Here is a 13,765-nt window from a genome sequence, read left to right on the forward strand (position 1 = left end):
CCTCTTAACAGCTGAATAGTTTCATGAAGGGATAATGGTGATTGAAGTTATTTAGAAGTTTTCCTGAAAGAATTTGCACTGAGCTCCATATCTATGTCTTAACATCTGGCAGCTTACTCTTTTGACATTTGAAGATTGTTTGCTTACTTTTTTCCACTTTAACTGTGCTTTCTAAATTATAAGGTCGTCATTTGTTGAATTAAAAGTATCTGCTCATTTTGTTTCTATTAATACTGTACATAACGGATGCTTGCAATGTGGTTGTTGTTTACTTTATCAGTGGTGGTCGTAGTTTAGCATCAAATTAACAAAACTTTAAAATAACAGATTAAACGGAGGGTTTAAATTGCTCAAAAAAGATAAATTGTCAGTGCTACCTAAGTAGACCGAGTCACAGCATTAAAACACTTTAGTTAAGGCTGTGTGTCAAGAATCTAGTCTAAAATTGCCCAAAAGTTAATTTAAAGTGTATTATTTAGACCTAAACCTATTTCATAATCTTAAAGGAGAATTCCGGCCAGTATTTATGTTAGTCTTGATCGGTATAAATATGCGAGTACTTCTGATTGATAAAGCTTGACCTGAATCTGTGCAGGCAACACAGAGTAGCTGCAGCTACGTGTACAAGCTCTACTGAGCTAAAACGGCAGTTAACGGGGCAAGTTTTAGAGCTTTTGTGCCTCTTAACAGACACAACGCAATTAATATGTCTGCAAAACATGAACAGGGCGCTTACGAAACATCAAGATCTGTTTTCAAGTCAGACATTGTTTTAGTTCACCTGCGTTAGGGTTAGAGCCAGCTATTACCTGCCAGTTGTTAGCTGCTAGTTATAAGTGTGTTCAGCCAGGCCTTTGTGAAAATCATAACGCAGCAGTTCCGTGTGTATTGTAGCTCATCCATTTTATGTGTGATGGAGGTGGTGTTGGTGAGTGTTGGTGGCTTGGCAGTGTCAATCTGTGTGGTAGATCCCTCAGTCAGGCAGGCAGCCTTCGTCCCCTCCTTCAAATTGTAGTTTATTCCTACTTATGAATTTCAGCCTGCCGGCAGGTAATTGATTAACCATTATAATCAGAATCAGCTTTATTGGCCAATTATGTCTAAACAATTTGAATCTGGATTCCCACTGTTCACAATGTGCCAAGTACAGATGTACAGAAAGATACATAGACACATATCAGGGTTTTTCCTGGCTCAGAATGGACCTTAGGGCGGGATAAGTCCATGTGCAGGAACGGCACAGAGTCTGTGTTACCTACTTTGACGGACGTCTATGGATTTAATTGTTATTTCTGACAATTTAATGAACAAAAATGTATATTATGCCTCTGTAAATAAAACCCAAATAGCAAAAATGGTTATAAAAACAATATTTTGTTCTCAATTCTTATCATTTTGGTACTGGGTATTTTATGGGGGGCAGGCTAAAACCTCTTTGTGGGGAGCTAAAAAATACCTCTGAACAGGACAAACCCTGTATATCAACAAGGACCACAAGGCTAAAAAAGATTAACAACCAAAACAAATAACTGTTGCAAAGATATTACTACTACTATTATTATTAGGTATCACATACCTATTAGTTGTTAAGTTATCAGGGTTCTTAGATAAGAATATTGGATGATTAAATTGGTATTTGATCTGAACCTCTTTTTAATAAAATTATTCTTTCTCACCAGATATGCAGTTTTACTGTATGTGTTTTTTGTTATATTTGGAGCCACATATTAAATTTAATTTCCTTTCCTTATGTCTGTGGCTTTCTTTAAGCTTTAATTTTAGTTCACTCTAACTAATATATATATTTCTTTATTTACAGACTCAAGGTCCAGATAACTATAGTGTGCTTTAAAAAAATAACTGCCTCTTATGTCCTGTCGACCTCTCCTGTCTACTGATCTCAAAACTCACAAGAGGGCAGCAAACCACATAATATTGAACCTATTGAGTGCATGCGCCTTCTGTTTATTTGTTGGTATGAATGAGTTTAATGTATACTGATGGCGCCCTCTTCTGTATGTGCACTGTGAATACACTCACTAATATGTAGAAAGGATTTGAATGTGTACTGTGCAATGTACAATGCTTGAATGGCAGGACAAAACATTCTTCAATGTGTTACTCAAAATTAAAAAAGAGTCTTCAGTTTACCTTCTTAATTTCCTTTATTTTTTCATACAAACAGTATTATCATCCTACTCAGGCCATGCATTATCATCACAAAATTCAGGTTGTAAGAAGTATTCTAATTTCTTGTTTATTTCATACGCCTCAGTGCCAACTAATTTTATATTTTAAGTTAGATAACCTCTTGAGAAGATCACATTGAAACAAAAAGAAGTAGTATACATACATATTTTAACACGGTCAGGGCAAACTTTGAGGAGACACTGGATTCACAGGTTGGCCTGTTTACTTATTGCTTCCAATTAAACATGTACACTGTATATCAGCTGTCAAAACCAGTAGTTGTGTGTAGTTTCACTGTTAACTTACAGTATTCTTTATCAGTTTAGACAGAGAAATACATCATTGTTATTAACACTGGTGACTTTTTTGTAAAGATGAGTATTAGGTTCAACTACTGGAGGAGAAAAAAAAGGACCATTTTGAAAAATGTTCATAGTATGATAATGAAAATGGGGAAGTCATTATTTAGCATTATCTTGTACAATATTAATTCAAAAGTCAATTAGCCATACTATATTGCCTAAAAGGGAGGGATTTTATTCCTACAAAAGTGCACTACTTTTTCTCGAATTTCTTTTGTCTTCAGTCCATAGATGATCGGATTCAATGTTGGGGGGAAAATTAAAGTCGACATCCCAATGAAACTCCTAAGTTGTGGTGAAATGTTATTTATTCTGTATGATATGATGGTAAAAAGACCCAGACACTCCAACAGGAGAAAAACAAATAGATGTGTAGCACATGTCTGCAAAGCTTTGGCTTTTGTGTCTGGTCTTTTGGATTTGAAGCATGCAACAAGGATCCGCAGATATGTGTACAAAATCATCCCATTGGCCATAACTTGTGTAAGAGCAACTGTAAAAAGCCCGTAAATGTTATTGATGGTTGTGTTGGCACAGACCAGAGTCAGCAAAGATGGATTATCACAGTAGGGATGAGTAATTTCAGATCGACAGCGGGGTAAACGCAAAAGCAGGAAAAAAAGCACACCTATTAAAACTATACAACATACCCAAACAACTGTGATTATTCTCATAATATGAGCATATGTCATTATTGTGTTGTATTTCAAAGGCAAACATATGGCAATGTATCTGTCATATGCCATAGCACACAGAATGGTCACTGCACCTGTTGCATAGATGTGGAGAAAGAATGCTTGGGCAACACAAGCTGAGTACTGCATTGTCTTGCTGTTTGTCAGTAAGTCTTTGATGAGCTGTGAGAAGAGGGCTGAGGAGCCTACAAGGTCGTTGATAGGAAGGTTCAGCAGAATTAGATACATGGGCTGATGCAGGGATTTGTTCAGTACAATGGTGAGGATTAGAATAAGGTTGCAGAAAAGTATGATCATGTAGCTCAGAGTTGCAAAAAGAAATGCAGGAAAGACTTCTTCAGAGGACAGATTAAAGCGATTCAGCACTAAAACATATGATGTGTTGTACAGGTTGTCCATTTTTATGTTTTTTCCTCCCTAGAAAATTGAAAAATGTCACTATTAAATAGCATAACTTTTTCATACACAACATCCACTTAGTAAGAACATGGGTGAATTATTAAAACAGAAATGCATACAGAGATAATGTTGTAAAAAGTGAGCCAAGGACAGAACTTACCAAATCAAAGCCTGGATACTTCCACTCAAGTCCACATACATTTCAGTTAAACATTACCTATTATATATCATATGCTGTGCATAGACAACAAGTCTAGGATTCACAGCTTTGCACCGAGACTCCAGAAACAAAATGAAGCTTATGACATGCAGAAAACAGTAGATACATTCACTTGCTGAACTAAAAGAGAAACATATCATGGATGATCACTACCCAGTACTGGCAATACTGGCAGTGACCCCCTGGTTCAGAAGGATAGCAGCTTTATAGGAGGGATATCTTGCTGAACACCAGAAAGCTCCCTGGAGTCTTTTTGTTTACCATGAAGTGTATCTACAGATTGTTAAGAAGATGACTTAAGCACAGGCTGACAATAGTTTTGGAGGATTAATAAAAGAATAAGCTACCCTACCACCACCTATGTTAACATAAAACAAAAGTAAAAGGATTGAGTTAAAACAGAAACAGGACTTTCTTTTGTTAAAAAAAAAACATAAACACTTTAGTCCATCCATTCATCTTCATCCCCCCAAGAGGAAACTTATTTCAGCCGCTTGTACCCTGGAAATCTCGTTTTTTCGGTCATGACCCAGCCTTCATGACCATGGGTGAGGGTAGGAACGAAAACTGACCAATAAAATGAGAGCTTTGCCTTCTGGCTCAGCTCTCTTTTCGTCACAACAGTGCGATAAATAAAATGTAATACAGCACCCGCTGCTCCAATTCTTCAACCAATCTCCCGCTCCATTGTCCCCTCACTCGCAAACAAGACTCCAATGTATTTAAACTCCTTCACTTGGGGTAAAGACTCATTCCCTACCTGGAGAAGGCACTCCATTGGTTTCCTGCTGAGAACCATGGATTTAGAGGTGCTGATCCTCATCCCAGCCGCTTCACACTCGGCTGCGAACCGATCCAGTGAGTGCTGAAGGTCACCGGCCGATCAGGCCATCAGGAGCACTTCATACGCAAAAAGAAAGGATGAGATCCCCAGCCCACTGAACTGCAACCCTTCCCCAACCTGACCACGCTTGTCCATAAATACTACAAACAGGATTGGTGAAAAACCCTCACCTAACAACAAATCCGACTTACTGCCGGACACAGCTCTCACTTTGATCACACAGAGATTTGATGGCCCTGAGAAGGGACCCCCTCACCCCATACTTTTGCAGCACCATGTCACTTGGCGTGTTATCGCCACTAGGTGTGTTACTGTGAATGTGACAAGCGGTTGGGTTTAAGAAAAGAAGATCGGGGTTGGCTTTTGTAAAAAAAGAAACCAACGGTTGAGTTTAGGAAACGTGACACGTGTGACACGTGGGACACAATCCTTGGTTTCCTGGGTGAAAGTCCTGTGTTTGACCCATCAACCACCCCGACCAACCTCTCTACAATTTTCGCCCTTTCATTCCACTAGCTATGGTGTAAATGTCCACATAAACACAAGGTAATGTAAGTCAATGGAAGCCAAATGGCGTTGATGTACACGCTAAAAAGCAAGTATGTGACTTGGTAACACACCAGTAAAGGCATATGAATTGGCATGTCATGCATACGCCATTTCAAAATGGCAATCAGTCTGATAATTTTGGTGCTCTGTACCATATTGAGAAGCCAAAAAAACGGCGACGTCAGTGAAAGAGGAGAGGGTTCACGTTCAGTCATTGGGTCTCCTGCATCTGCTGTTGCCATGCTATCCTTTGGCTGGCTGTAGCTAAGTTAGAGGAGGTTGACTTGCAGCAACACAACATCCATGTGTGTTTCTTTCCACTTGGCAAGCCAACCGGATGTGACATGAAGGCGTGGCAGCATCTGCATCAGATTTTTTTAATTTAAAGTTTGAGATTGTGACTTAATTTCAGTTAATTTTCAATTAACATTGAAATCGTGACACCCTTAGTTCTGGAGTGAAACTCTTGTGATTGTGACTCTTTCATTTCCTCCTTGTTCATCAAATAAACACTGCAGATTTTCTATATTCCCAATTTCTAAAGGAATTACTAATAATAATTGTAATAATAATAATTCTTTGATTGGGACTGATGATATTCACTGCAGAGACAGAGACTTTTACACACAGCAGAACAAGCAATGAGCCAACAAAACGTGACTAATGGAGTGGTACAGTGTTGTGTTTCTTGACATTCAGTTGTGTTGTTGCATAATTTACAATATGCTTCAAGTCATGCTTAACACAATGAAATTTAGAAACAAATTTACTTGTAATGCAGTGTCAAGAAAATCACAAAGGCTGCACATATATAAAATCATTGTTTTAATTTCCTCATCTGTAGTCCATTTTTCAGTCCAGTTCAAAAACGATTGAGGCAGTGTTGAGGGATGAACACATTTTACACATGGGCAACTACATTGATTTAATGACAAATTGAAACATACAGAGCAGAATATAACTTTAGCAATTCAATATATATTTTCTCCATGTACTGTACATTTACATATATTTCATCATATCTTCCAGCAGTTTTGAAAGGATCTGGAATTTGATAATTTTGAACACCTGTCATTGTCCCTATCTATAATCAAAACTATTTAAGGTGGCAACCTTAGGGTGAGAAATTAGCTAAGCTGTCAACCTGTGATCTGGGAACTGCTGAGTAACACATACAAACATACACATTAACATTATATGAAGAAATGTACACCATATTTATAATAATAATAATAATAATACATTTTATTTAAAGACGCCTTTCTTGGCACTCAAGAACACCGCACAGGGAATTCATAAATTAAGAACAGCAAAACAAATACTATACAACAGCAAAACAAATACTATACAACAGCAAAACAAATACTATACAACAGAAAAACAAATACAATAGAGCAAAAGAAATACCAATACTATACAATAGCAAAACAAATACTATACAGCAAAGCAACAGAAAAGGCAGAGCAACAGACATTTAGGTGGAATAGGCAGTTATAAACAGATGTGTTTTTAGTTGTGATTTGAAATGGGGGAATGAATCAATGTCTCTGAGTTGGGGGGGTAGTGAGTTCCAGAGACGGGGAGCAGAGCGGCTAAATGGTGATTTATGAGACTTATAACAATCAAAGAGATGTGTAACTTCTCCACAGTGGAGTAATTCATGGCCTATTGTTTGTGAAATCTCTCTAAGCCTTCATTTATGGTGGATTCTGAAATCAGAGATAGTTCAGGCGGCATTATATACGATACAGGTTTACCAATTCCTCTAATCATCTCTCATCAAAACAGCTCTAGCTCAAAAACTGGTTACAACTTTGTTGCCCCAAAGTTCTTTTTTTAGAAACATTAAGATGTTCTGCTTCAGTTCTGTAATTTTCAGTCCATATATAATTGGGTCCAAAAAAGGGGGAAATATTAAAATTGACACACCAAGAATCCTTCTGATGTATGGGGATGCACTCTCAATGCGATGAGCAATGAGTGTAAAGGCTGTATTAAATTGCAAGATTAAGAAAACAACTAAATGTGTACCGCAAGTTTGAAGGGCTTTTCTCCGGGCATCCGCGTGATTAGTCATGACACACGTGTGCAAGATCTGTGCATATGTGTATGTTATTACTATCAGTGGTACACCCATAATCACAAATATAGTAGCTATTCCATAGTAGTTGTTGACGCTGGTGTCCTCACACACCAGTTTCAACAATGATGGATTGTTACAGTACAAATCCACTATATTCATCCTGCAAACTTTAAATCGTGCAACCATCACACACAAGGTAAGAATCATTGAGATATTTGTAAACCATATTAAAATAATAATTCTGATTACATTATGTGGACTCATGATAGCATTATACCTCAAAGGACAACATATAGCGATATATCTGTCATATGCCATGGCAGTCAAGATCAGCATGTTTCCTGTACCATACAAATGAATCATAAACGTCTGAGTAAGACATGCTGGATGCGAAATCAGCCTGTCCTGTGTCACAATGCTGATAAGAAGCTGAGGAAAAAAAGCTGTAGCACCCACAATGTCACTAATGGGCAAATTAATCAGCAGTATAAACATGGGCTTGTGTAGCTTTTTACTCACAGCAATAGTTGTTAATACACAGAGGTTGCAAAATACAATAATCAAATAGGTAAGTGTGCCAAATACAAACGCTGGGTAAATATGTGAAGCAGATAAGTCCAATGGTGCCAGTGTTAGTAATTCCACAGTAGACACATTTAAATACATGCTTTACCGTCTTTATTATGTTGTAGCCTCCCCTATTGAAAAAAAAGTGCCTAAAAATGATGGAGCTTCACCTGAAAGAAATGTTTTTAATTACAAGCACGTGTTGATTAAGTACTATGCATTGATTCAAATGTACCTCTGGTTTATACCTGTTGCAGTATGTTGTGTTGTCCTCCCCTGCACTACGGAGCAACAAAAAACACAGTCTTTTATTGCCCTTTCTTGCAAACACATAGATGCCTCATGAGAATACAGAGTATAAAACGTCAGGAAAACAATGACATCATGCAAAACAGCCCTGTTAGCTGCAGATTGAAAAGTTTAATAGCGTACTTATCTTTGCAACATAATGTATTGCATACCTCTTTTAATTTCCTGCCCCTTGGCTATATGTTTGGATAAAATATACAGGCCAAAAGTTTGGACACACCTTCTCATTCAATGTGTTTTCTTTATTTTCATGACCATTTACATTGTAGATTATCACTGAAGGCATCAAAACCATAAAGGAACACACGTGGAATTATGTACTTAACAAAAAACTATGAAATAACTGAAAACATGGCTTGTATTCTAGTTTCTTCAAAGTAGCCACCCTTTGCTCTGATTACTGCTTTGCACACTCTTGGCATTCTCTTGATAAGCTTCAAGAGGTAGTCACCTGAAATGGTTTCCCGACAGTCTTAAAGGAGTTCCCAGAGATGCTAAGCACTTATGGCTCTTTTGCTTTCACTTTGCGGTCCAGCTCACCCCAAACCATCTTGACTGGGTTCAGGTCTGGTGACTGTGGAGGCGCAGCACCCCACCACTCTACTTCTTTGTCAAATAGCCCTTACATACCCTGGAGGTGTGGGGGTCATTGTCCTGTAGAAAAATAAATGATGGTCCAACTAAACGCAAACCGGAATGAAATACACCCCCAACATTGTCACTCGCAAAGCACCCCCACACCATCACACCTCCTCCTCTATGCCTCACGGTGGGAATCCGTTCGGTCACCTTTTCTGCATCTCACAAAGACACGGCGGTTGGAACCAAAGATCTCAAACTTGGACTCATCAGACCAAAGCACAGATTTTTACTGGTCTAATGTCCATTCCTTGTGTTTCTTGGCCCAAACAAATCTCTACTGCTTGTTGTCTCTCCTTAGCATTGTTTTCTTAGCTGCTATTTGACCGTGAAGGCCTGATTCGTGCAGTCTCCTCTCAACAGTTGTTGTAGAGATGTGTCTGCTGCTAGAACTCTGTGTGGTATCCATCTGGTCTCTAATCTGAGCTGCTGTTAACTTGTGATTTCTGATTTCTTATCAAGTGCTTAATGGTATTTGTGACTGCACTTGGGGACACATACATTTTCCGGACTGAATGACCGTCATTTCTTAAAGTAATGAAGAGCCACTTGTTTCTCTTAACTTAGCTGATTGGTTCTTGCCACAATATGAATTCTAACAGTTGTCCAATGGGGCTGTCGGCTGTGTATCAACCTGACTTCTGCACAACACTACTGATGGTCCCAACCCCATTAGTAAGCCAAGAAATTCCACTAATTAACCTGGACAAGACACACCTGTGAAGTGCAAACCATTTCAGGTGACTACCATCATGGAGCTCATTGAGAGAACACCAAAGGTTTCCATTGCTATAAAAAAGCGAAGGGTGGCTACTTTGAAGAAACTAGACTATAACCCGTTTTCAGTTATTTCAAAGTTTTTTGTTAAGTACATGATTCCACATGTGTTCATTCATAGTTTTGATGCCTTCAGTGATAATCTGCAATGTGAGTAGTCATGAAAATAAAGGAAACGCATTGAATAAGAAGGTGTGTCCAAACGTTAAGCCTGTACTGTACATAAATTAAATATGTATATTTTTGGAATCTACACTTGTTTAATAGCTAACTTGATTAAAGTAAATTCCTTGATGATTAAAGTACATTCTCAGTAAATCAGCTCTTTTTAGGTTTGCCAGAGGTACAGTTGCTGTCTCCATAACAACAAGGGGTATAATGTGTGTTAAACAGTCTTGTATGAATGAGCTCAAATTAAGATAATTTGTTAATTTAGGTTTGGGAGCAGGGCCACGCCTAAACCACACCTCTAATCATCAGCCAAACGTACATATACCGTGCTGCACACCCAGCCTGGTGTGTCTCTGATTGCTTGACCAACCCTTCCCTTCCCTCCCTTTCCCTCCCCTTCTTTCATCCATCTTCCCCCTTCGCCCTTCCTGTTCATCCCAGTGCACACCTCTCTCATGTCTCATCTAGGCACCGTCTGGGGGTCTGTAAACTATTTGGGCGAAAACTGCCTCCGAAAACAAAACCCCCCACTCTGAGTCTTCTCCACCAGGTCACCAAGCATCCTCCCAGACCAGCCATCAGACGGCATCCACAGCTTTTCATCTAGCTGCTCTTTCATAAAGTCCATTAAATCTTTAACTAACACATTGTTGTGGCGTGGTCCTTGCTAGTGAAATGTGGGTTATGTGCATGTTTAACTGACAAACATCATGTCCTTTCTTTTTATTGCATTCTGGCTGGTAGTTGCTAACTTTAGAGGCAACTTCTAAAATTATTTTGTAAAGTTGTTCCTAAATAATCGCCACATTCTTAAAATCTCAATTTCAAAGGCGCCAGAGTTAGACAGCAGCAACTAGTGGGGCTATGCCTTATCTTGATTTACTAATTATACATTTGCAATAAGCAGATGAACAGGTGTACCGTATATATAACACATCTACTACACTTAATACCACTGCTACTAAAGGTTATTTAGTTGAACAAAGTCATTCTTTAAGATCTTTAGGTATGATAAAAGTTATGTGAGAAGGCATGAATGCGAGCACAATTGAATGTCAGTAATGTAGTAAGCAGCCCAATACTTATTTTGTATAAAAAACAAAAGCTTATCATACGTGTTTAGTTTTTTCTCTAACTGATCTTAGTATGGGTACTATTAAATTCAAATGTATTTTGTGTTGTTAATCTTGAGGTTATCAACCTTTACTTTTTTTCATTAAATGATGGAACAACTCAAAACATGTTTCAGAATATTCAGGTTTATTAATGGTCCACACAGCAAGCATCAGCATGTATTCGATATTGTTTGGTTTGGACTCTGCAATCATTAGTGTGATTCCAGGTTTTACAAATGAAAATGGCACCGTGGTCTTGACCAAAAGCAGTGACGAGGGTTAACGTGGGTTAAGGTTATAAACAATGTGAAAGCTACATACTGAGTTCACATTTGAGTCAATGGGTGAGTTAGCTGTGCTAAATTGGGAAAATAACACCACGGAAGCTAAGCAATGTAATGTTACTGCTGTGGATGGCACGTTAGGCAGCGGTAACAGTAGACCAGCTGCTCCCGTGTTCTGTGAGGTGAAATGCCTTTTTTTGACAATGGAGTCCAGTGGATTTGAAGCGAGCAATACAATTGATTCACAGTAGGTTTACCTTACACATGTGAGTTGCTACCGCTGCCTTGACCGGTTAGTAAACTCTGGAAGTTTGTGTTATTGTTTGACTTTTAGATCCAAACTAACATGGCATCCACAACAGTCCATTGCTTGTCAGCGTCTCCAAACATGGGGCCGTGCCGACCGCCATCCAAGTTCCTGTACTGTACTGTATTGCAATGCACCGTACTGAAGCAACGTCACCATACAGAAACCTATGTCAGGTCATGTGGAAAAGGGGCTTTGGAAAACAGCATTTTGACATTAAAACATTCTTACAAACGTAGAAAATGTGAATGTTTGGATTTGAATACACTACTGGGAAGCTACAAAATAAAACAAATTAAAAAAAATGGATTTGCCTTTTAGGATGTAAAGTTATATAGCTACAGTATTGTGAATGGAGTGCAGGATAAGGAAATAGAAATGTGAGAAAGAGCAAAAATGTTTCAACGTATAATCGATTGAAGGGGTTTAGGACAAGTAAAGCAACATGCCACAGTAAATGTCTGATCCATTTTCTCAGTTTGTCTTGATATGAAATGTAATGAATGACAAATTAAGTATTACATGTTAGAGACTATTTGCAGTATGAGACTAATTATACACTATTGGACTGTACACAACAATAAAAACACACAAAAAATTGGTAAATAAATACATATTTCTAAACTTGGAACAAAAAGGACAGGGCCAAGTAATATATTTGTACAATTGCAGGTTGACCCAGTTTTATAATAACATTATCAAATGTGACAGTCCGTCACAGACTGATTCTGATAGCAGTCCAAAAAGACAAAATTCAGTGCTGTGAACCACCTTGTGTAAAGACTTAGACAGATATTTTCTTTTTTTTTAAGACACTCAGGAGAGTTTTTCGTATTTCACTTGTATACAGCCCATATACAATTGGATTCAGAAGTGGAGGTACAATAAATATTAACATCCCCATTATCTTTTGCAAGTCAGCTGAGACATATTTGAACCTATGAGATAAAATTGTGAAAGTTGCCACTATTTCAAATATGATTAAAATAAGCAACTGGGCAAGACACGTATTGACAGCTTTTGTCTTTGCTTTGGACCTCCTTGTAACCACACATGTGATCAGAATCTTTACATAGGAAAAAGCCTGAATAGACAAACTTATAGCTTGCATTACAGCGGTGGTAAATAATCCTACGATATTATTGACTGTTGTGTTTTCACATGTGAGCTTCAGTAGAGATGGGTTATCACAGAATACATTCATAATCAGAGAATTGCACCTGGGAAGCCTTGTCTGTAAAGAGAACAATGATACAATCAAGACAAAGTCAAGACCCCAAACTAGAGAGATAAGGAAAAAAACTAATCTGGGGGTCATAACAGAGCTGTAGCGCAACGGCATGCAAATGGCAGCATAACGATCAAAAGACATTGCTGCAAGTATGAACAAAATTCCACCGCCATACATGTGGAGCAAGAATGCTTGCAAAACACACAGAGGATAGTAGACCTTATTTGTTTCTGTAACAACGTCTGAAATAACCTTTGGTAGCATTGCAGTCATGCCTATTAGATCATTCAGGGGAAGACTAAACAGGATGAAATACATTGGTTTGTGAAGGTTCCTTTTAAGAATGATCAAAGTCAACAAGATCAGGTTGCAAAAAATGGCAAAACAATAAATCGCAAGACCGAGAAAAAATATGGGATACTTTCCTCCAGGTGGAATAACAAATGGGTCGAGGGTTAACTCAGACCTGAACCCAAAAGATGTGTTCTCCATTATTTTCCTCCATTTACTGTAGATCAGTATGAAGAAAAACAGTGATGACATCTCATTACAGGAAATTGGTCTAAAGCAGTGACAAGTTAAACATGTCAATGCAACATGAAGCGCTGCATTAAGTATTGAGAACTGCGCTGCCCATCCTGCCCTATTTAATGTCACCGGATCCGTAACCTAACTTGTTTACTTCACCTTTTGCCTCTGGGATTATCATTGGCTTTGGAAAGATGAGTAATATCAGGATTACTGTAAGTGTGAAGTTAGGAGATACCTTTGTAAAAAAAACTGTTGAAACCCAACAATTATTAAAGTTAATTCTGTTTTTTTTTATTCATCCACTGAGTTTGTTCCCCAGAAAAAATGTGTACATTTTTGCTTGTTTGTTTGTTGATTTGATTTTCTGTTAGCAGTATGAAACTACTTGCCTGCTTTTGATCAAAAACTTGGTGGAAGGGTATAAAGTACCATGGACTAACAAAGAACCCATTACATTTTGGAACGGATCTGTATCACAGGGCAGATACACAA

The 13,765-nt window shown here is 38.1% G+C and overlaps 3 protein-coding genes across 3 annotated transcripts; all 3 read right to left on the bottom strand.

The window, feature by feature from the left end:
- Nucleotides 1-2,710: 2,710 nt before the first annotated feature.
- On the bottom strand, nt 2,711-3,646 carry LOC117942287 (olfactory receptor 52B2-like). Its single transcript, XM_034867682.1, has one exon. It carries the CDS (start codon nt 3,644-3,646, stop codon nt 2,711-2,713), a length of 936 nt encoding a protein of 311 aa, XP_034723573.1.
- A 3,408-nt stretch (nt 3,647-7,054) lies between these two features.
- Nucleotides 7,055-8,008, bottom strand: LOC117942288 (putative gustatory receptor clone PTE03). Its single transcript, XM_034867683.1, has one exon. It carries the CDS (start codon nt 8,006-8,008, stop codon nt 7,055-7,057), a length of 954 nt encoding a protein of 317 aa, XP_034723574.1.
- Nucleotides 8,009-12,295: 4,287 nt separating this feature from the next.
- Nucleotides 12,296-13,234, bottom strand: LOC117942291 (olfactory receptor 52B2-like). Its single transcript, XM_034867689.1, has one exon. It carries the CDS (start codon nt 13,232-13,234, stop codon nt 12,296-12,298), a length of 939 nt encoding a protein of 312 aa, XP_034723580.1.
- Between the last annotated feature and the right edge of the window lie 531 nt (nt 13,235-13,765).

The sequence above is a fragment of the Etheostoma cragini genome, chromosome 3 (genome assembly GCF_013103735.1).
Source record: "Etheostoma cragini isolate CJK2018 chromosome 3, CSU_Ecrag_1.0, whole genome shotgun sequence".
In the NCBI taxonomy this organism is placed as follows: Eukaryota; Metazoa; Chordata; class Actinopteri; order Perciformes; family Percidae; genus Etheostoma; species Etheostoma cragini.